Genomic DNA, 22803 nt, shown 5'->3' with positions numbered 1-22803 from the left:
GACTTCTGCCTCCATGAATTCCAAGGAGGGATCTGGGGAACCCACGAGGAGCCTGCTCTTTCATGTGATAAGGTCTCCTCAGAACAAGTTGTTATTTAATCAAAGTACTTGGGAAGGCAAACCCTATGGAGGGTCAGATTTTCAGCACAAAGCCTGATGGCTCCTTCAGTATGATGCCAGCCCGAGAGTGTCAGATAGGACTGCTGGAAATGGGCCACCTTCTGTGTGAAGGGAATACCTGACACTCAAATATCTCTTAACAGACCCAAGATGGAGCTTTTCAGTGCCAAAAGGAGGTTTTGAGTGCTAAGCAGCAATAATAACAAGAGATTTTAGGAGCATTTTGGTTTGCTGTGAGAAATACTGACCCACAGCTGGGAGCCAAAACTCAGCTATTTTGGTGAAAGTGCTTACACACCATTGAGCAGTTTGCAAAGCAGCAGAGGAGCACAACAAGCAGAGGAACACAAATAGCAGAGGACCTTTCCTGCTTACCTGACAGTGGTCTTGTTCCCTGAAACCTGCCCAGCAATCCTTAAGTCCTGTCTCCTGGTGCTCTTCCTCTGCCCCCTTTCCCTGATGAAGAGAAGCTGAGCTTATCTGCTTTGCTGGTACAACAAAGCACACTATGCTATGAACTAACTCCCTTCCTGTGGAACAAACATTAGGAAGCAGCTGAGGAGATATTTAAGACTCCTGTGTTTCACTGTAAACCAGAAAATGCCTGTTTGCAAAGTCCTAAACAGAAGGGTGGAGACTGTGAAATACAAAATCTCCTAGGAAAAAGAAAAAGGCTTCAAGCAACTCCTCCTTTCTAGTGAAGAAGTTGCCTCTGATGCCTTTCCTTCCCTCTTTTCTTGTAAAACTGCTGCACACAGATGCATTGCAGGACACTGATGAAATGTTAGAGCCACCAGAAAACTTACTGCATGGAAATCTGGGGCACTTTGGGCAAAGAGTTCAGGCTGTGAAGGGATTTTTGTTTAATGGCAGCTGTTTGAAGTTGTTTAGTGGCTTGGAAAGTTAGCAGTCCCTTTGCACTGCTGAATAGGATGAGAGGAAATGGATTGAAGCTTGAGGAGGGGAGTTTAGACTGGAGATGAGGAAGAAATTCTTTCCAGTGAGGGTGGTGAGACACTGGAACAGGTTGCCCTGGAAGAATACTATTTAAGCAATGAGTGTTCAGGGTTCCTACCCCAAACATTTAAAGAGAAACAAAATCAGTTCCTTCTTCCTAACTATCTACATTGAAACTTGATTAATGAATGGTAAAATCTAGATCTGAATTAAATCATCTCCTGTTCCTAGGTTCTAGTTGAACTCTTTTGAACTGCAAAACTGAGGACAAGAGCTAAGAGCCTTTCTAGCAGCATTGAAGTGTTATCTTGCACTGTCCTCTATCATTCACTGCCTGGGCTCCCTTTAAACACTTGCTCCTTCATATTTATTATCTGCAGTTGACCATTGGACTTTGAAACTGCAAACTTCTTTCCATATCTTTTGCTTCCTGTTGTATATACTTTGAAATCAAGCAGTCTGTTTTCTAGCTCTAAGATTTCAAGTGACATGACTTGAAAGGAAAACAGTAGGGGGAAAAAAAAAGAGAATGAAAATAGGAAACTCCTTAATTGCATAAAATGTGACCAAGTGTCACATCTAAAACCCAGAAGGGCTGCTGTGCTTGGAATCTGGTGCTGGTTCCATGGTGGATAGAAAAACAATTAGAAATGAAAATGGTAGCAAGTGGAAAAAGGAGTAAACAGATATTGATATGAAGGGGAAATTGTGGGCTATAAAAATACTGATGAACACTTCAGGTTAAAATTCACAGCTAGGTTTCACACAAGTAAGTGACAGTTTTCTAACTACATTACACAGAATCCCAGCATGGTGGGGTTGGAAGAGACCTATGATCATCCAGTCCAAGTCCCCTGCTAAAGCAGGGACACCCACAGCAGCTTGCCCAGGATCACAACAGCCAGAGAAGGAGACTCCACAAACTCTCTGGGCTGCCTGCTCCAGGGCTCCAGCACCCTCACAACAAAGAATTTTCTCCTTCTGTTCAGATGGAACCTCCTGAGTCCCTGTTTGTGGCCATTGCCCAATGTCCTGTTACAGGGCACCACTGAAAAGAGTCTGGTCCCATCCTCTTGACGCTCCCCATTTAACTATTGATCAGCACTGCTCAGATTCCCTCTTCTCCTGGCTCATTAGCCCCAGGGCTCTCAGCCTTTCCTCCTCACAGAGATGCTCCAGGCCCCTCAGTATCTTTGTCACTTCTGCTGGACTCTCCAGCAGTTCCCTGTCTCTCTTGGAACTGGGGAGCCCAGAGCTGGACACAGTATTCCAGATGTGGCCTCACCAGAGCAGAGTAGAGGGCGAGAAGAACCTCCCTTGAGGTGTTTGCTTATGTAGCCTTACATTAGGAAGAAAATAAACCCAAAGTCAATTAGTGCTGGAGACTGTGCATTTGCAAAAGATGATAAAGAAAGAAACTATTCATAAATGTATCAGGGCCTCTGTGTTTGGAGTCTGATCTTCTTAGATCATGTGTGGGTAAAGATTTTTTCAGTTTATTAATAGCTAGGTGGTATTATACAATATCCTAAACCACAGGATTTTAAACCCTGGTCTAAATCTATGCATTCATGCTCTGGAGTTCTACAAGATCTGGCTGAACAGATCTTCAGTCTGCTCTGTAAACTTTCTAAACACACCCAGGAAAGTCTTGGAAGACTTCAAGAAGTTTAACATTCAGTAAATATTAAAGGAAATACAGAGAGAGAGAGAGAGGTGAAATCATTACTGTCTGAGAGTTCCAGGGAAAATGGGATTGCAGTCATAAAAGCTTGATGGAGAGGAATATAATTGATGCTAGTGACAATAGTTTTACTGGAAGCATGTCTTGTCAAACAAACAGTTCTAATGAGATTACAGAACTTTATGAGGCCTCTGGTTTGCTGGTGTACAAGATCCTGATTGAAAACGAACACTGGGACTCATTCAAGTGCATGGCATTTGAGGTCAGCTAAATGTAAAATGATAATGCAGGCTGTGTCCACATTCTGCAGCCTGGCTCCTGGATACCCTGACTAGGAAAGAGGATTTAATGTTTATACTAAACAGCAGCAGAACAAGAGCTCCAATGTCTGATTTGAGAGTGGAAAAAAAAAAGCAAACCCAACCCAAACTCGTGTGGATCATCAGTGTGCAGAGGAAACAAGAAATTAGTGAGAAGGCAGAGGTGAAAGCAAGAGCTACACAGGAGAGCTCTGCTGTGTTTTTAATGTGGAAAATCTGCAGGGGAAAAAAAGAAAGCTAAAACTGAGGTAACCTGGTCTTAAGCCTGTAGTTAATGCGCTCCTTTTCTTTAGACCACACAGAGGTGACCAGACTGAAGTGGGTGAGGACATTACAGAGAAAACACAAAGCAATAAAGGCTCTTCTGTCCAGGCAAACAAGCAGGATGTGAACCTGTGGCTGGAAGTTGAAGCCAGATAAATTCAAATTAGAACTGGGTACCCATTAGTTAACACTGACAGGGATTAACCACTGGAACAAACTGTCAGAGTAATGAATTCTTCATTTCTGGATGTCCCCAGGTCATGCATTTCTGGAGAATGTGCTGTTGGAAAGCACAAGTTATAATTTATTGACAGGCAAATAATTAACTTAACATGTGAGTGGCTGCATGAAGTGCAGGAGCTTGTGACAGAGGAAGACAGGTTGCACTCTGGCTGTGGGATTTCATAGCTTCACCCCAACAGGGCATGTGGGCACTTTGTCATCTCTGGATCTTTACACACTGGTAAGCAAAACTCAGCAGAATGAATGATACAATCATAGAAGTGTCAGGGTTGGAAGGGACCTCAAGGGTCATCCAGGTCCAACCCCACTGCCATGGGCAGGGACACCTCACACTACAGCAGGTTGCTCACAGCCACATCCAGCCTGGCCTTAAAAACCTTCAGGGATGAGGCTTCCACCACCTCCCTGGGCAACCTGTGCCAGGGTCTCACCACCCTCACGGGGAAGAATTTCTTCCTAGCATCCAATCTGAACCTACCCATTCCTAGTTTTGTTCCATTCCCCCTAGTCCTATCATTACCTGAGACCCTAAAAGGTCCCTCCCCAGTTTTCTTGCAGGCCCCCTTAAGATACTGGAATGAAGAGAAGAACAGAGTTTCTTCTTGCCATCATTTTATGGACTCAAATATGTTATTTCTCCTTTGCCACTTGATCCTGATCCCCTTTCTCCCAAATGAAAAGCCAGCACCTTTAAGCCAACAGCTGCTTGTGCTCATCTAGTGAAAGCCTGCTCAGGCTCATTACTTGGCTCATTCTCTCCTTTTATTTGAAGCAGCAGAAGATATGATGCCTTTCCCTAACTCAGTGCTTCTCTTTCAAAACATTTTAATTTCCAAGCAGCAGATTTCACTTGTGTCATTTCCACTGACAAAAGAGCCACTTCGTTTCAATAGGTATTAGATGAAGCTCCTAATCCTTCAGGAATCTCATCTGAATGTTAAAGATCTGAAATTATTACCAGTCAGGTGAATAAATATTTATCATCTCCTCATTGCAGATTTTTCCTCTGAGCTTCCCATCTTCTTCCGGGAGCGTTGCTCTGGGTGTATCTTTAATTGAGCTTCCTTCCTATAGGAATGAAAAGCTATTTACACAGGAGTTTTGCCCTGTCAGGGCCCTTGATTGCCATTTGCATTCTGGGTTTCAAAGACATCCTATGTCATCCTTTATCTCCTTTTTCCTTTCAGCCTAGTAGGGGAAAAGGAAAATAAAATCTCACTTCCCTTCTGCTCTTCTATTGTCTGCAGGATTTCACTTTGCTTTTGTGCTCATTTTACCTCATCAGCAATTCCTGTTGCCTTTGCCACTTTTTATAAGCCTTCACAGATTTTTTTTCCCCCTGTTAGGTTATTCTCTGTGGGGTATTTTTGTTTTGTTTTGGTTTGGTTGGGTTTTTTAAAGTTTGCCCTTAATTCCACTGTATATTTTAGGATTTCTTCACTTCCCTTTTGACTGTGGCATTTTCAGTCCTTAGAAATGGCTTTTGATTACTTGGGTTTTCCTGAAAGAATTTGAAACTGTCCTGCCATAGCTTTAGTGTCATAGATTCATAGAATGGTTTGGGTTGGAAGGGGCCTTAAAGATCATCCAGTGCCAATCCCCCTGCCATGGGCAGGGACACCTCCCACCAGCCCAGGTTGCTCAAGCTCTCATCCAATCTGGCCTTGAACATTTCCAGGGAGGGGGCATCCACATCCTCCCTGGGCAACCTGTTTCAGAGTCTCCTCACTCTTACTGGCTGTCCTCTGGCTGTATGAGTGTATTGTCTTGAGCAGCCACAACAGTCCTGTTTTACACTGGAAAAGCACAGAATAACAGAAGCACAGAAATGCTGAGTTTGTAAAAGACCTCTGAGCTCATCAGGTCCGACTGCTCACCTTGAGCTTGCAATCCCACCACTACTGCTAAGCCACTACCACTAAACCATGTCCCTAAGCACCAGTGATGGAAACTCCACCACCTCCCTGGCAGCCTGTTCCAATGTTTGATAAGCCTTTCTGTCAAGAAATTCTTCCTACTATCCAACCTGAACCTCCTCTGGTACATCTTGAGGCTGTTTCCTCTTGTGCTGTCATTTGTTCCATGTCACATGCAACTCATGGCCTTTGGTTTAGAAATGTGAACCTGTTCCCATATTGCCTTGACCTCTTGTGCACTCTTGAAGAGGAAATTTTGCTCATTAAGGGTTTTACACCTGCACTGTAGAAAAGCTTGTGTACACCCTTTCATCACCCTCTAATTCCCCCCCAGAATATCTCTATTGTAGAGTGAAATGAGAAGTCTGGACAGGACCAACTGTGATCCTGTTAGCTGGCAAAGCCCAGAAGCACAAATTGACTCTTACAGACCGTAAAACACACAAGGGCACTGAAAGCAGCACCTTTTGGTGTGGATCTAAGGGGAGCTGGGGAATCCAGCTGAGCTATTTTGCAATGTTTGCAGGATGGACTTGCCAACATAAACCTGGCTTGCAAACATAGGCAGCCTTTCACTGTTGATGGTTTCTCTTTGCTATAAATGGTGCCTTTATTGAAACTGGACTCTCCTTACCTTTTCATCTTGGACTATTTATACTACCAGGCCACCCTTTTTGCAACACATTTAGTTCAGCTGCAGGGGGAAAAAAAGAAAAGAAAAGAAAAGAAAAGATGGGTAAATAAAATTACTCCAGGAATAGTGGAATGTTATTGCTTATAATGAACCAGTGCCTTTGAAAATGTGCAGAGAGATTTTCAGCTTTGCTCTGTAAAAGCTCATGCTTCAATGGTCAAATGGAGAAACTTTCTGCTTACCCTTCTTAATCTGGGAAAGGATCAAACCTATTGCAGAGAAATAAAGCTGGCAAGAAATAAAGATAGAAACAAGACCACATGAGAGGTGACTGCTGGCCAGCCTGGGAAGCAAAATAGGAAGCCCTGTGCACTGAAAAAGCCAGATGAGGAGGGGAGATTGAGCTTGAACACCTCCAGGGCAGGGGCATCCACAACCTCCCTGGGCAACCTGTACCAGTGTCTCCCCACCCTCACTGTAAATAATTTCTTCCTAATCTCCAGTCTAAATCTCCCCTCCTCATCCTGGTCCCTTCAGTTGCCCACGCTGCTGTACAGACACCACCTTTTCTTTCAGGACACCTTGGCACGAACTGAGTTCTGACTCAGAGAAGCACAAATGGCCTCTAATTTGCCCCAAATAGAATAGTCTAATATCCCACAGAATATTTCTCTCCCCATTAAGTCCTGTGTGACCTCAGCTGCTCTGTGCTGGCAGCAATGTAGTAAATAAGTGAATAATAAAGGAAATTTGATCATCTCACAGTCTGGAATTCTCATCCCTTGAATCACAGGAAACAGTCTCAGCTCTGTGGCCTGCAAAGAATCCTGCAGGTAGGAATGGGGAGTTTAAAATAACTTATAGGCAATTCAGAGATTCATAGAGTGGTTTAGGTTGAAGAGGACCTTAAAGATCAGCTAGTTCCAAATGTCTGCCATGGGCAGGGACACCTTCCACTAGCCCAGGTTGCTCAAGGTCCCATGCAACCTGGGCTTGAACACCTCCAGGGAGGGGGCATCCACAACCTCCCTGGGCAACCTGTTCCAGTGTCTCACCACCCTCACTGTAAAGAATTTCTTCCTAATCTCCAGCCTAAATCTGCCCTCCCCAAGCTTCAGTCCTTTCCCTCTCATCCTGTCACTCCAAGCCCTTGTAAAAAGTCCCTCCCTTCAGGAACTGGAGGGCTGCTACCCATCTCTTAGTAACCTGCACTGTTCTCTGCATTGGACTCTGCCTCTAGGAGTGGTGTAAACAGTGAGAGGGGTTGTTGAAATGTGTCCACTTAAAACAACGTTGCTAGTCGTTAGTGACAGAACACAAACAACAGAGATGTCACAGTGTTTAGAGGCAGAATTCTGGTTCAGGTCTGGTTTTTCCCAGCATATATGTTAAAGTGTTTAGGGAAGTTATGTTGTCTTAAAAAATATATATATGAAATCATTAGCTGTATAATAAATAATTTTATATATATATATATATAGGCATAGGAAATGCAGAAGAGTTGTTTGCAGTCTCTCCAGGATCAGGTGTTAGACCAAACGTTTCAAAATGCTGCTTCTCAATTGACAGAAGGAAATGTGAGAGAGACTCCACTGCTTCTGAACCACCAGGCTCTGAGTTCAAAGAGGAACTCTCAAGCCCTGGATCTGTGCCTGAGGTTTGTTCTTTTTTCTCTTTTTCTTTTTTTTTGTTTTTTTTTTTCTTCCCCTGGTATTATCAAAGAGTGTGATCATTAATCCCAGTTAAACAAGGAGTCAGCGTGTGCCACAGAATCAAAGGCTGAAGGAGGATTCAGGAGAGAGGTGCCCTGCTCCTGTTTCTGCTGGTGAGCTGCCATGTCACTCCAGAGGGTGATGTTGGCTGGGCTTCTCCTACTTTAGCCTGGAGAAGAGGAGGCTCAGGGGTGACCTCATTGCCCTCTACAACTACCTGAAAGGTAATTGTAGTCAGGAAGGGGTTGGTCTCTTCTCCCAGGCAACCAGCACCAGAACAAGAGGACATAGTCTCAAGCTGCACCAGGGGAGGTTTAGACTCAAGGTGAGGAGAAAGTTCTTCACCAAGAGAGTCGTTCGTCATTGGAATGTGCTGCCCAGGGAGGTGGTGGAGTCACCGTCCCTGGAGGTGTCCAAGAGGAGATTGGATGTGGCACTGGGTGCCATGGTCTAGTCATGAGGTCTGTGGTGATCGGTTGGACTCGATGATCCTCGAGGTCTCTTCCAACCTTATGTGATACTTTTTGCTCATCAGTTTGATACTATCTTGAGGGCCATAGCTATGCCATCCTACAGAGCTTGCATTACGCTGAACCAATGTGGCAAACACCACGAGAGATGGATGTTGACTGAATAAAGAGTGTATTTACGTGTGTTATAGATGTACATTTAACATCTTTTCACAATAAAGTCAACTATTGGGAGATTGTCCACAAAGAATAAATCTTATGAAGAGTGACTGAGGGAGCTGGGGCTGTTTAGCGTGGAGAAGAGGAGGCTGAGGGGAGACCTCATTGCTCCCTACAGCTTCCTGAAAGGAGGTTGTAGAGAGACTGGTGCTGGTCTCTTCTCACAGGTAATTAGTGATAGAACAAGAGGGAATGGCCTCAAGCTACCACTGGACATCAGGAAAAAGATTTTCCCAGCAAGAGTGGTCAGGGACTGGAATGTGCTGCCCAGGGAGGTGGTGGAGTCACCAACCCCGGATGTGTTTGAAGGTGGTTTGGATGTGGTGCTTGGGACATCTATGTTACAGAGGAAGGACAGATTGAAAGGAACTTCTGGAGATCATGTGTCCAAATCCCCTGCTCCAGCATGGCCACCCAGAGGTAGTTCCCCAGGCCCATGTTCACATAAATATCTTCAGGAAGGGAGACCACAAACTCCCCAGGCAACCTGCACCAGGGCTTAGTCACTCTTACAGCAAAACATTTCCTGATGTTCAGAGGGAACCTCTCCTGTTTTAGTTTGTGTGCCTTGTATCAGATCCTGTCACTGGTCACCACAGAATAGAGCCTGACTGTCCTCTTTGCATCTTCCCTTCAGGTATTTCTGCACACCAGTGAGATCCTCTTGAGCCTGCTCTTTTCCAAGCTGAACTATCCCAGGTCTTTTACCTTTTCCTCATAGGAGAGATGCTTCAGTCCCTTGACTAAACTCTCTTCAGTATGCCTGTGTCTTTCTTGTATTGGGGAGCTCAGAACTGGATCCAGCACCTCACCATTGCTGAGCAGAGGGGCAGCATCACTCCCTTGACCTGCTGGCATTGCTTTGCCTAATGTGACTCAAGGTATCATTCACCATCTTGCAGACAAGGGAACGTTGCTGGCTCATGTCCAGCCTGGTGCCCACAGAATCCTAGCAGGGTATGGGTTGGTAGGGAACTCTGGAGACAATCTAGTCCAGCTCTGCATAAAGCAGGATCTCCCACAGCAGGGTGCAGACCCACAAGCTGCTCTCCAGCCTGGTGGCCCCCAGTGTATACCTGTGCCTGAGCTGCTCCCCTCCAGGAGCAGGGCTTTGAAATTGCTCTCCCCGGGTGTCCCCTGGATGACAGTCTGTGCACAGCTCCAGGGGCAGAGGGAGCTGCAGGCACATAGACCCACCCATCTCCTACCCACCACCCGCCCACCTAGGCGAGAGGAACAGCCTGAGGACGCAGGGAGGGCAAGGGGGCAGCCACCCAACACGGGACACCTAGCCCGGACTGCGACTCTCGCTACCGACCCGCTCCCCTCTCCCAGCTCCGCCGGCGGCCACCTCACCCCCCGCCCGCCCCTCTGGGACAGCCACCGGCTCCCGGTCCCGCCCGGCGGCCGGCGGGGGCGGAGGGCGGTCCGCGGCGCGGTGCGGAGCGCAGGCAGCCTGCCTCGCTCCCTCGCACACGCTCACAGCCACACGCCGCGACCGGCCGACGGCAGCCGGGGCTGCTCGCCCATGGCTGACAGGAGCCTGATCGAGGGCGACGAGCCCCTCCCGAACCGCGAGGAGGCTCCGGAGTGGGGCTACGAGGAAGGTGAGGAGCGGGCGGGCGGCTACGGAGGGGGAGAAACTTTCGCCGCGGCTAGGCAAAGGAGGAGGTGGCGGAGAGGAGGGAAAATCGCACCCCCGGGTCTCCCCGAGGCGCGGAGAGCGGGGAAGCGGCGGCGAGCAGCGGTCCAGCACCGCAGGCTGAAGAGCAAAGCGAGGCGGCGGCGGCTACCGTGGAGCAGCCCGGCAGCGCCTGTGATCTCGGCGGGGCCGGGGTGCCGGGGAGCAGTCCGGTAGCATCGCCGGTACCAGCGGAACGAGGTGCCGCGGAGCCGCCCTCTCCCAGCAGCCAGGCGCTGCGTGAGGGCACCGGGCAGCCGCAGGGCAGCGCAGGGTGCCGCCGGTAATGGCTTTTCCTTGTGTCTCAGGAGTGGAGTGGGGGCTGATTTTCCCGGACGCTAACGGGGAGTACCAGTCGCCTATTAACTTGAACTCGAGGGAGGCTAAATACGACCCTTCGCTCCTGGAAGTGCGGCTGTCGCCAAACTACGTGGTGTGTCGTGACTGCGAAGTGATCAACGACGGGCACTCCATTCAGATTGCCCTGAAGTCAAAATCAGGTATGCTGAAACACGGGCTTTGCCTTCCCTGCTAAAGCTTGTGTCGCCTTGAGACCGGCGTATGGGTTGTGCTCCTTCGGCGAGGACTGTGCACAGTAAGGGCGTTGCTGGTGACTTCGAAAAGGAGCAAGCTTCGCCTCGGGAGCTGCAAGTTTCAACTTCAAACTGTCAGTCAGGTTGCTTCAGTGCATGGCCGGTATTTCCTTTGGGAAGGTGCCGTCTAATTCACTGGCATTAGCAGCCATCTGCAGTCAGAAGCAGTCCAGGCTATTGCTAGGATAGCTGGAAAAACACGTCCTTGACCTGAAGACCATGTATGTTTAAAGAGCTTTCTCCACTGATTTAAGTGGGCTCTGAATGCTAACTGCAGAACTGGGCAGATTAAGATAAAGAATCCAGTTAGACCTGCTTACAGTGCTGATGAAGAGCAGGTAGCAAAGCAGACCTCATTTCTTGAGGGCTTTTATAGTGTCATTCATCAAATAAGAATTAGAAGCAAATAATAAAAGAAACCATTCCAACTTTAAGTGAAATTGCAGTATCTCATTCAGACTTTCACCTGGGTAAACTGTTCTGCATGAAGGAGACAACTGTCAAGAAAGTAGGGGGGGAGCTGCAGGGGGAAAGAAGTCCGTGGTGCTTTCCAGCACTCTGGTGGTTCTTAGCATCCAAGTTATTCTGACCAGTCTTAGCTGCTAACAGCATTTTTTTGGGGGGGGGGGGGGATTTAAGCAGCTGAGCACAGTCAAACCCTGAGGCTTTCCAACTTCTGTTTCCTTCTGAGATCCCGGTAGTCCTGGGAGTTGCAGCTGTGCTGAGAGCAGGAGTCAGTAGTTCAGTTTTACACTGAATTTTTTGGTTCAAAAGGAAGGGTTTGTTATTTTAACAAGGCTGCTTGCCTTTATACTTTTCTTCCCGTGATAAGTCCCACGGATTACTGCGAGGCAGAAAGCCTCTTTCTGCAGAACTTTGCAGATTTGCAAAAGAATACACATTTTTGTGCTCCCAGGCAGTTTTACTGCCTGAAGCAGAAGCAGAGCTCTTTCCCATGAAGTAAGACTTTTTCTCTGTAGGATCAGGAAAGTTCTTGAATTCTCCCGTGGAGGAAGTGAGGGTGACCACAAATGACATCATTGCTCGCATGCCAAAATGCAACTCCTTCAGCTCTGCCTTTCCCAAGAGGATTTTGTCACTCAGGAGCAATAATTAGTAAGATGGAATCAACACCTCTAAAAGCATGTGTGAAACCACTGGAGGCTTTAGGAGGAAAAAAATTCCTCCTGAACTTGAATGTGGTTTGACACTGGACTGAATAGTCTTGAAATACAAGAAAACGTGAAATAGAATAAAAGTTTGTGGCTGGCTGAGGTATGGGATTATGAGCTAGGAATTCTCATTCTAGTTTCCACTTTTCCTTAGGTTTCATGCTATGTAATTTCCCATTCTCCATTTATACATTGGGGATAATTTTCCATTTTGGGGAGGGGAAGGACAACCTTTATTATCCCTACCAAGAGGAGAAAAGAGTTAATAAGCTGAGTTTGACCTAGTTTTCTGGCCAGTTTGGGGGGATTGTGGAAACTCCTGCAGCTTCTTTTCCTTACAGGGGAGCTCTGATGGCAAATCCATTTAGCCAGATTATTTTAATGGGGAACTGTTGAGCTCTAAATGCTTTTGAAAGTCTGTCCAATTAATGTGGAAGAGATCCTCAACTCATTGTAACTTTAGCAGTCACAGAAAAAAAACTTTTTTTGTGGGGGGAAAATATAATGAACTGATTAAGATACATACTAAAAATTAATTTGTCATTGCTGGTGATCGATTTTATCCTTTAATTCAGGACACATAATCCATCTGGAAATCCCAAATCCTTCTCATTACTTAATTTCCAACATTTTCACGGGCTGTTTCCAGTTTGATCACTGTACATGTGTTGTGCATTAGGTGGGAGAAGCATGACCAGCTCTGTAATGGAACTGCATGTTGAAAAATGCTTTGGAGGGTATCTGACTTAACAGACAGCCTTCTCCTGAGCCAGCAGGAAGATGGTTTCAGAGTAATTTTCTAATGAGGATCAAAAACTGCTGAAAGGCAAAGGGAAGTTTTAAACATGCTTCATGCATCGACAAGGATCAAGATATGAAAGGCAAATGGAAGATAAACAGGTGTCCTGAACTGAAATACTGTTATCATGGCATCAGTGTTATAACTTGAGCCTCAGAAATAGGCTTTATGAAGCTCCTGGAGATCCAGAACTACTTCATGCAGAGAACATTTGCTCAAGTTACACTTCCTCTAGGAGCAGTGTACTAATCATAGTATCATAGTATCACTCAGGGTTGGAAGAGACCACAAGGATCATCTAGTTCCAACCCCCCTGCCATGGGCAGGGACACCTCACACTAGATCAGGCTGGCCAGAGCCTCATCCAGCCTGGGCTTAAACACCTGTTAAAACAGAGTAAATGCTCCATTTCCTTATAAATGGCACTAATTGAGTGTCATGTTCCTTTTGATTTGTGCAGATTTCCCCAAATGCTTTACTTGAGTGTTCCCCCCACAATGTTCAGCAGACTTGCAGGCATTCCCATGGGCAATCCCTACAGGATGTATTTACTCACTGCAGAGGGGTTGGACTAGATGACCTTCACAGGTACCCTCCAACCCAAACTGTCAGATAGTCATAGATAGAATAAAGAGAATTTAAGAGACAAATCTGAATCTCTTAACTACATTTAGGACATTTCAGTTTAGAAACCTAATGGCTGTTAGATTAGTTATGAGAATTATTAAAGAGAGATTAACTGGACTATTTTTCCTCATTTCTCCAATGCAATTGCTTATGAAACCCATAACTATCACTTCCCTTCCATTTCTTTATAGTTCTGTACTGTTGGATTTTGTGTTTATCCAGTTGGAATGTGGTTGCTGAATGAGGGTTTAGTATTACACTGGCTCTTGTGCTCCAAACTAAGGCCATTTACTTTCTGCATCAAAATAACTTGATATTATGGAAGTTTCAATCCCTAAAGCTGTAGGCTACGCAGTTAAATAATCATTATCAATTATCAGGGACTGTAAAAGATTCATTCAGGGTCTATGAAATGTGAGCTAGGACTTAATGGATTCTGGGGAAGGCTGTGAATGCCCCCAAGGTTTAGATTGGCTATTAGGAATATATTTCTTTGCAGAGAGAGTGTTCAGGCATTGGAATGGGCTGCCCAGGGAGGTGGTGGAGTCACCATTCTTGGAGATGTTCAAGAAATGTGTGGACATGGCACTTTGGGACATGGTTTAATGGTGGTGTTGGGTTGATGATTAAACTCAGTGACCTTTAGAGGGCTTTTCCCACCAAAACAATTCTATGATTCTGCCCTGCCTAGAAGCCAATATTCAGTGATTTCAGTGGGAAGTGACCTGCAGCTTGTGGAGTAACATTTACTCTGAAGCAGATCCAGAAATCCCTGGGCAAAATGTTTCCATTGATCAATTCCAAAGAGGATTTGGCCTCATGAAATATAATTCCTTGCATTTACCACTCGTGGTGGAAGTCTCGATGCCAAACTACTGAGGTACTGTATCACTTTTGTGTGTATGCTGCAGTTGTGGACAGATGCTTTCAAGGAGTTCTGGGTATTAAAACAACTGAAATCAATAAAGCCACAGCTGCCTAAAAGCTGTTCTGAAGTTAACAAGCTTTGTTGTTGCTCCTGTGTGTAGGTTTGATTGTATTTAGATATGGAGACATTCTGTGCCTCAGCAGCCTGACAGGTGGTATATGGCTGAACTCCTTTACCTACCAGAATACTGGCAATCAAAAGTTTTCTATCAGTTTCTGTGACTCATAGCAAATAGAGGTGATGGATATTAAGGATTGGGATAAGTTGGAGGCAGTTCCCAGGTCAATTCAGACCTCCCCTCACCATCTGCTTAGAGCACACAGCTACTGTCTTGATAAGAGCAGTAAACATATTCACTCTTTTGGCTGATAAAGGTACAATGCTTTTATTTTGTGTTGTGACCAGCTGGTCTGGCTCATAAAATGAGTGCAGCATGACAGCAGCTTCACTGCCTGAATTCATGTTCTGTGCCTGCACAATGCTTCAAAAGTAAAGATATTAAGTCCATCGACTTCACTCTTCTCCTCTCCAATTCTGCTGATAATAGAGGCTTGCAACAATCTCCCCATTGTATGTGGGTAGCATATTCAGTAGCTTGGCTGCTTTGAAAGCCAAGTTCCTCACCAGTTGTCTTCTTTCCCAGTGTTAATAGGGGGGCCGTTGCCTCGAGGACATGAGTTTGAGCTCCACGACGTTCGGTTTCACTGGGGGAGAGAAAACCAGCGCGGTTCTGAGCACACTGTTAACTTTAAGGCCTTTCCCATGGAGGTAAGAGTGCCACTGCACTGTATGACACCCACTGAATGCAAAAGACTTCATTTCATGGCCTGAATTCCTGGTAGCTCAAAAGAGAGTTTCATTTTTTGCTCAGCGTTGTATTGTTTTAGATTTCAGCTGCTGAGGTGTGCGTGAGTGCAGGTAAATGAGGATGTGCATCTGGAACAGAATGCCTCCAGCACTCATCACCTTGGATGATTAATTGGCCATAAAGTTAACTTGCAGAATTATTAACTTCTGTCTTAATAATATTAATGTTCTAACAAGATCTGCCCTTTCAACACTTCCTCTGTCACCTTGAGTAATAGCTCTAGAGGGGAAGAACTAACCACTGGAAATACTTCCCTGGTGAATAATAACAGCTTAGGTAAATTTGGACTAAGTGTAGAGCAATTTGTTCACGAAATAGCTTGACACACCTGAAAATTGAAGCTGATGTGATGTTCTTGGCTATGTTCTATACCATCTGAATGAATGACAAGCTTTTGAAACACACAGCAAAGTGATAAAGCAATCTGAGAGAATTCAGCTGTTTGTGGGGTGTCTCACTGGACTCCTGGGCAACCCAAAATGCTGGGACTTATTTCTCTTGCCCTCCAGCAGCCATTTGTCACAGTACATTTGTGCCACTTTCTCCAGCAGTCTTTCTCACCAAGTTCTTCTCCTGCATGTAAACAGTGGTACTTTGCCTTTTGGCCAAAGTTACTTTGGCCACTGCTTGTGCCAAATACTTGGTAATGGTTTAAACATTGATAGCCTGTATTTTGCCAACAAAAGGAACAAGCTACCAAGGATTAGGTTGTGATTTACAGTACACACATCCAGAGAGTAGTAAAATCCACACCTACCTGAGTGACTTACCTGAGCCTGGTTTAGCTGCAAGAAAAAGAGGAAACACTTAGCATCCTTCTTCCTCTCCTTCATGCCAAGAGGATGGAGTGGAGAAGGAGGAGGAGCAAATAAAAATCTAATGAAACTCCTGACACTCTCCCTTACATTTTTTGTGCAACAGGGAAGTGGAGTGGGACAGGACTAGCAAATTGTTGCTGCTTGTTTTTGTTGTTAGCTAAGTTAAAACAGGAGCAGCTAAAACGGGAGTCTCATTGTACCCAGTCTCTGCATTACCACAGCATATTGTTGTGGCAAGCTGAATCAACATGCAGATAAAAAAGACAAGAAAGACAGCAGGAGAATAGTGAACCATATGATGGCATCAGTGCTGTCTTATGGGGGGAAGAAAACAAAGTAAAAATGTTTTCACTGCTTCTAAAGTGTAGGGAAACAAGGGAAATTATGCCTGAAGGGTGTCTCTTCCTCTCAGTCACTCAAGTGGTGGTGTGACCAAAGGCACAATCACACCATAATGGAACAGTTGTTCCCAGGCTGCTGCTCTGAAATAGAACTGGTATCTGAGAAAATAAAAAGGTTCCTTTCACCACTTGTAGTATATCCAGGAGGATAATTCTCTGTAATCCATCCTCTTTAATATGTAGGATTACAGTAGTTGTGAAACCATGTGAAAGCTCTCAGTAGAAGAGGATTGGCAGAAAATCATTTAAAAAATGTTTCCACGATGTGCAGGGAGATTAAAAACTCTGTTAGTGTCAGCCCCATGGTTTTTGAGGAGAACAGAAGAAAATCCAGTTGCCTGAAGGACCAGAATCAGGAAAAATGAATAAATAAAGAAGTTGTGTACAGAGGAGGAGACTGATTCATTCTGTGGCTTCTTCCAGAGTTACTGAAATACTTAAATACAATGCAAAAAAACCCATATCCTACCCTTGATCTGACTTAAGCCATTAAGATTCCTTTTGTTCACGTGAAGTGATGCCTGCCTAAAGGTCTCACCAAGCAGAGGTGCAGCTTTAGGGATTCAGGTTAGGCTGTTAACATTCTGCTTTCATAGAATCAACAAGGTTGGAAAAGACCTCAAAGATCATCAAGTCCAACCTCTCACCCAAGACCTCATGCCTATTAGACCATGGCACCAAGTGCCATGTCCAGTCCCCTCTTGAACACCTCCAGGGATGGGGACTCCACCACCTCCCTGGGCAGCACATTCCAATGGCCAACAACTCTCTCACTGAAGAACTTTCTCCTCACCTCCAGCCTAAACTTCCCCTGGCACAGCTTGAGACTGTGTCCTCTTGTTCTGGTGCTGGGTGCCTGGGAGAAGAGACCAACCCCCTCCTGGCCACAACCACCCTTCAGGTAGCTGTAGAGAGCAGTAAGGTCTCCTGTGAGCCTCCTCTTCTCCTGACTAAGCAACCCCAGCTCCCTCAGCCTCTCCTCACAGGGCTGTGCTCCAGACCCCTCCCCAGCCTCGTTGCCCTTCTCTGGACACCTTCAAGTATCTCAGTGTCCTTCTTAAATTGAGGGGCCCAGAACTGGACACAGGACTCAAGGTCTTTACAGCCTTTATTCGTGTGGGGATTTCCTCATGCCAAGCTCTGAAATCAGACAGCTGCACACTGTGCATCTCCTTCCTGGCCTTTCTGATGAGGAGGTGTCTTGCCTTCATCAGGGAAATTTATTCTTTGCCAGCTTTTAATGTTCTTTGCCTCCATTATTTAATCTTGCTGTCTGGTTTAATATTTTTTTAATTAGCTTGTTAGTAAATGATTTGGTTTAAAACATGAGAGCAGCAACTGCAAAGGAAGGCCTGGGATGTAGTGTGCACGCAGGAGAGTCGCTCCCTCTTCACACAGGGGCTTACAAACTGGAGAGGGAGCGGGTGGGTGTGAGTGACAGGCAGGATTTGATCCCTGATGACAGCAGTTTCTAATGTGTGAGCTCAGAGCCGTTGATTTTTCTTTTGCCAGTAGCTGTAACGGGACTATGATCCCTGTCATAAACACTCAAAGAAAAGGCTTTAAACCAAGGAGTAAATTTTGTTGCCTCTGCTGATTGCATTCATTACCTGCTTGTGAAAAAAACAATTACTAATTCAACTCACTTGAGCAGCACCATTGCTGTGAATGAGGAGTATCTTGCTTGGGAAGTCTCGAATTTAAGAGGAGGTAAAGAGAACAGATTCCATCAGGCTTTCTGTAGCTCTGTGCTGAGCTCTGGAACTCTGCTCAGAAACGATCCAAGTTTTCTGGTGGAAAATTAAGTTCTTCCTCCAAGGCTTGGATGATCTCCTATGTTTTGGAATCACTGCAGATGAACATTGTGAGCTGTGATTAAAACAGGGAGTCTTGTAAGAAAATGATGACATCCATGTAATAGTTCCATCCTTGGCAGGTTATGAATAACATATTAATAATGGTTTAAAGTGGATATGCCCACTGGACATTATCTAATTTCTGGGGGGCAGAGCTGTGGAAAAACACTGGGATATCAGGCCAAGAGCTCAGCAGATGTTTGCAGTTTTGTTGTCCAACTCTGTAATGATTTATACAGCAACCATTTTTTACACGTTATGTTGAAACCACTTAAGAACATAACAATAATACTTAGCTTTACACAGCACTCCAGGGGCAAAATTGGTTCTCCTAATTGCTGTGACTTCTGTCTGATATTTCCCCCCCTTTATTTTGTGTGTGTGTGGTAGTGGCACAAAGCTGGGAGGTTTCCATCCCCCTCCCAGTATATACTGGGAAACAGAAAACCAGCAACAAGATAAAGCCAAAATGACCACCGGTGTAAAAAGCACACACGAGCTGCTTATGGCTCCTCAGATTGCCAGCTGCTAAGTGCTTCCAATATTATATTTTTACTGTGGCTGAGGGTTAATTTGACCTAAATAGGCACATTTAGTCTCTGCAGTAGGCTTTGTTTCTAGGCAATTTGTCAATAGGTGCTTGGCTTGGCCCTTGTTTTGCTCGCTCGTGGAGAGTCTGAACTTTGCAGGGACCACATCGATGTGCTTTGTGCTGGGTGGTTTTGCAAGCAGGTGCAGAAATGGGCTGATGTGCTAGCACAAACATGCTCTGCACTTGGCCAGCACCTCAGAATTGCTCAGGTAAGCTCTGTGGAGGAGTTGTACACGTCATCAGAGGTGATTTCCCTTCTCTGCATAATCTGCAGTCTGTTTATTGGATTGTGGGAGATGTACAAACTGCCAGACACCAGGTCAAAGAAGAGTCTATAGCAAAGCTTCTTCATCCTTCTATCTCCCTTTTAAATGTTATCTAATTTACAGGCAGTTCTGTGTGGAGAATCTTTGTGGCTAATATGCAGCTAAAACTCTTCTGAGGTGGCAGTTGCAGTAGTCTGTGATTTGTAACTTCTACCAGGATGGAAAATGTCTATATTCTATAAAGAAATAAGTGGCCCAAGCTACAAATGACTGAGCAGAACAGGAAAAACTCCTCTAAGGAGAAATCTTTCAGCTGGAGAGAAGTTCATTGAATAGTTTTGGTCGGAAGGAACCTTAAAAGGTCATCTAGTCACAACCCCTCTGCAGTCAGCAGGGACATCTGCACCGAGAGCAGGGTGCTCAGAGCCCCAGACAACCCAGCCTGGAATGGTTCCAGAGAGGAGGCATCTACCACCACTCCCAACTCTAACAAGATGCCTACTTCTGTTTTCTTTCTGCTGTGGGAGAAGAGTTTGTACAGTTGTTTACTAGGTATGACTCTGTAAAAGATTTAAAGCCAGGTTTGAGTGCAACAAGATGACTTCTCGACTCTCTTCCTCACCATTTTTCTTGGCTGTGTGCCCTTGACATGATTTGCTTCATCTATAAATCATTTTCTGATTTCTGCCATGATCATGGCTGGCACTCTGCTGACTTCTTGCTTCAGTTTCCTGGTGCCTTGGTTTTCCTGTTTGGTTTTCCTTGGCACTTTTCCCTAACCACTAGACCTAACTGTATGCCTCAGACCTCTTACTTGTAGAAGAAGCTGGGAGAGGGGGCTGCTTATTTAGTCATCTTCCATGCTGCGTGCTTGGGTCAGGACTAGTTCCTAGACTGGCCCCAGTGCATGAGTGAATACACTAAGAAAGGTAAAATAGCTTTCTGATGCTAAACCCCGAATGCTGTGGGGTTTTTTGTGTGCTGATACTGCATGCCTGGCTCTTCAGAAGCAAAGGATGAAATCTGTAGATCTGAAAACCTTAGAAAGCTTCCACAAGTATTTGCTGTCATGCCTGAGTGCTTCCCAAGCACAAATAATGTAATCCTTAAAACATCAGTATGAGGGAGACAAGTCCTGCTATTGCCAACAAACTGGTAGCAAACAAGTTCAGAGGGATTATATTGTTTAGCCAGGGTCACACGATGCCACTCTCAGCACTGACAGAAAACTGACTCATGATTCCTGGATGGTTGAGTTCTGGTAGGACTTCCAGACACTGCAGGACTAAGATACCTGCCTTAGGTTGTAAATCCCAGCTCAGTAATTTAACCACAGGGACAGAGAGACTGTTTACTGGAGAGAGACTGTTTGCAGCGATAGGACGAGGGGCAATGGCTTCAAACTAGAGGAGAGCAGATTCAGATTGGATGTGAGGAACAAGTTCTGCACAGTGAGGGTGGTGGAACACTGCAACAGGTTGCACAGGGATGTAGTTGAGGCCCCATCCCTGGAGATATTCAAGGTGAGGCTCGACAGGGCTCTGGACAACCTGATCTAGTTGAGAATGCTGACTGCAGAGGGGCTTGGATGGGATGACATTTGGAGGTCCTTTCCAACCCAGACCAATCTATGATTCTATGATCTGATGGCCTAGGCCATAGAGCATGCTGTGAGACAGTCCAGCTGGTCATTCCTACCTTCTCTCTGTGCCAGCATGAAGCCATGTAATGAAGTGGCCAGAGGGAGCAGTTAAAGTTTAACAAAATTGGGAGAGTTTATGGAACTATGGGAGAGGAGAAAATTATGACACCCTTATGCAATCTGCAAACTGTCAGTTCAGAAGAAAACTGCTGGAGAGGCACAATGAAATTGATCATTTCAGTGGAAGCTGAGCCAACATTGCAGACACAAACTTAGACCGAGTTGCCTGGGGGAGTGTAGTGTGGAAGAGCAACTGCTCACTGGAGAACAGTCAAGATCATGGCTCAAGAAGATAATATGCAGCTGCAGATTCTCATCTCTGTAGAGAGACCCTTAGCTCTGAATCACAGGGAACTGTGGGCTTCACATCAGTTATTAATGCAGCCTAGTAAATCAGCAGGGAAGGAGTGTTTTTTGTTTCTGCCTTCATTAGAGGATCTATTGTTGAAAATTAAAGCAGTGATTTAAAGCCTCCTGCATATGAACAGTCTGGTTTGAAATCCAAGACAACAGATTGCAGCCAACACTTTGAGAAACTGGACATGCTTAGTCCTGTTAATAACACTTCCAGAACTGAGGGCTTAACCCACAGCACTTTGTGTTTTCTGCCTTCTTGATGGCATTTTTAGTCTGTAAGATCATCAGCTGTTCATCAAGGGCCAGTCCTTCTTCCAAGCTTCACTCTTCCTAACTGTGGAGCTATCAAAGCAGATTCAGACATACATGTTCACCCACCCAGGCTGGCAAGAGTCCAGAGTAAAAGCAGGCTGGGGTCTCCTGCACTAAAATCTGTGGGTTTTTTCCTTCTTGGTCTTCATAGTTCAAGGGAAGGAAAATGAAAGCCTGGAATGTGTATTCACTGCTGTCAGCACAGGTAAGGGCAGACCCAGGGCACCTCAGCCTGCATGTTTGCTGGGGCTGGACATGGCATCAAGGAACAATAACCTGCTCCATGTAGCTCCTTGCTTCACACACTGAGCAGAAACTTGGCACAGGGAGGAGCCTGACCTAGGAATCTGACAGGAATAACTGCACAGCTATTCATTTTCTTACTGATTTAGGCTGATACCAAAACTCAGTCAGCACTGAGGGCACTTTGCCTTTTTCATTCCCTTTCTTAGCTTATATACTTCCATTAAAGTGGGAAAAATGTTAGTTTTTGATGAATTCATGGTTTCTTTCCATTTCCTTTGCATGCCAGTAGAAATAAGCACTGCTTGTGCTTTCAAATGGGAAGAAAAAATAAATCCACACAAATTACAAACTACAACATCCTCAGTTTGCCCTCTGCCCTTTGATATTTTGCCAATGAGCCTCCTAAGAAACAGGCAAGCTACTCTTACATGGCAGCAGCTCCTGTGGGCAAGCAAAGAGAACTTGGAACTTCTGTTCAAGGCCTGGACAAAAAGGGCTAAGTGGGATTTGCAGATTGATGAACAGAAACTTGTTGCTTGGCTGGCTTGTTGGAAAGAGAATAGCCTTGGAAAGGAGTCTTTGTAACCCTCACTTTTATGATGCGACTGAAGTAGTTTTATTTACAGCCATGGTACAGTTCCACCCTCTGTCAAAGACATTCATGGGGGGCATCAGACAGCAAAGCTCCTGGGCTACCCTGACGTCCTGGTCTGCAGGTTTTTGCTGTGCAATTAGCTTTGGGCCAGAGACCTGCAGTGTCCCACACTATGACTGCCAAGTTGGTTAAACAGTGTCTCCAGGATACCTTGTACTCTGCTCCAACTTAATTTGTTTGCACTGAATTTCTCTGATTTTAGATTACAGTCTTCTTTGTTCAGGGAATGTCATCTTGTTCCACGCTGGGAGCCTGGACAGTTCACCCACAGACTAAACCTGCTCTGTCTTTAACACTTTCAGTGACTTGCAACAAGCAGCAGTTGAGAGAAGCCGTGCTCTCCCTTCTCCCACATGATATTAATCAGGAGGTTTTTAATGCTAACAGTGTT

At 45.4% G+C, this 22803-nt stretch overlaps 1 protein-coding gene across 3 annotated transcripts in view; it reads left to right on the top strand.

Moving 5' to 3' along the window:
* Window positions 1–9665: 9665 nt before the first annotated feature.
* Window positions 9666–22803, top strand: part of CA8 (carbonic anhydrase 8) — a 38071-nt gene continuing 24933 nt past the window's right edge. For all 3 annotated transcript variants that reach the window (XR_010990317.1, XM_068162452.1, XM_068162451.1), the window contains exons 1-3: window positions 9666–10146; window positions 10529–10720; window positions 14983–15107. Coding sequence is in view for 2 of the 3 variants with exons in the window: in XM_068162452.1 (XP_068018553.1) it covers window positions 9681–10146; window positions 10529–10720; window positions 14983–15107 (783 nt within the window). In the remaining variant the exon portion in view is untranslated. The remainder of the gene's footprint in view (window positions 10147–10528; window positions 10721–14982; window positions 15108–22803) is intronic.

Source organism: Melanerpes formicivorus, unplaced genomic scaffold (genome assembly GCF_026170545.1).
Source record: "Melanerpes formicivorus ecotype bairdi unplaced genomic scaffold, bMelFor1.0.p_v2 SCAF_65, whole genome shotgun sequence".
In the NCBI taxonomy this organism is placed as follows: domain Eukaryota; kingdom Metazoa; phylum Chordata; class Aves; order Piciformes; family Picidae; genus Melanerpes; species Melanerpes formicivorus.
This window is presented reverse-complemented; position numbering and strand designations above follow the sequence as displayed.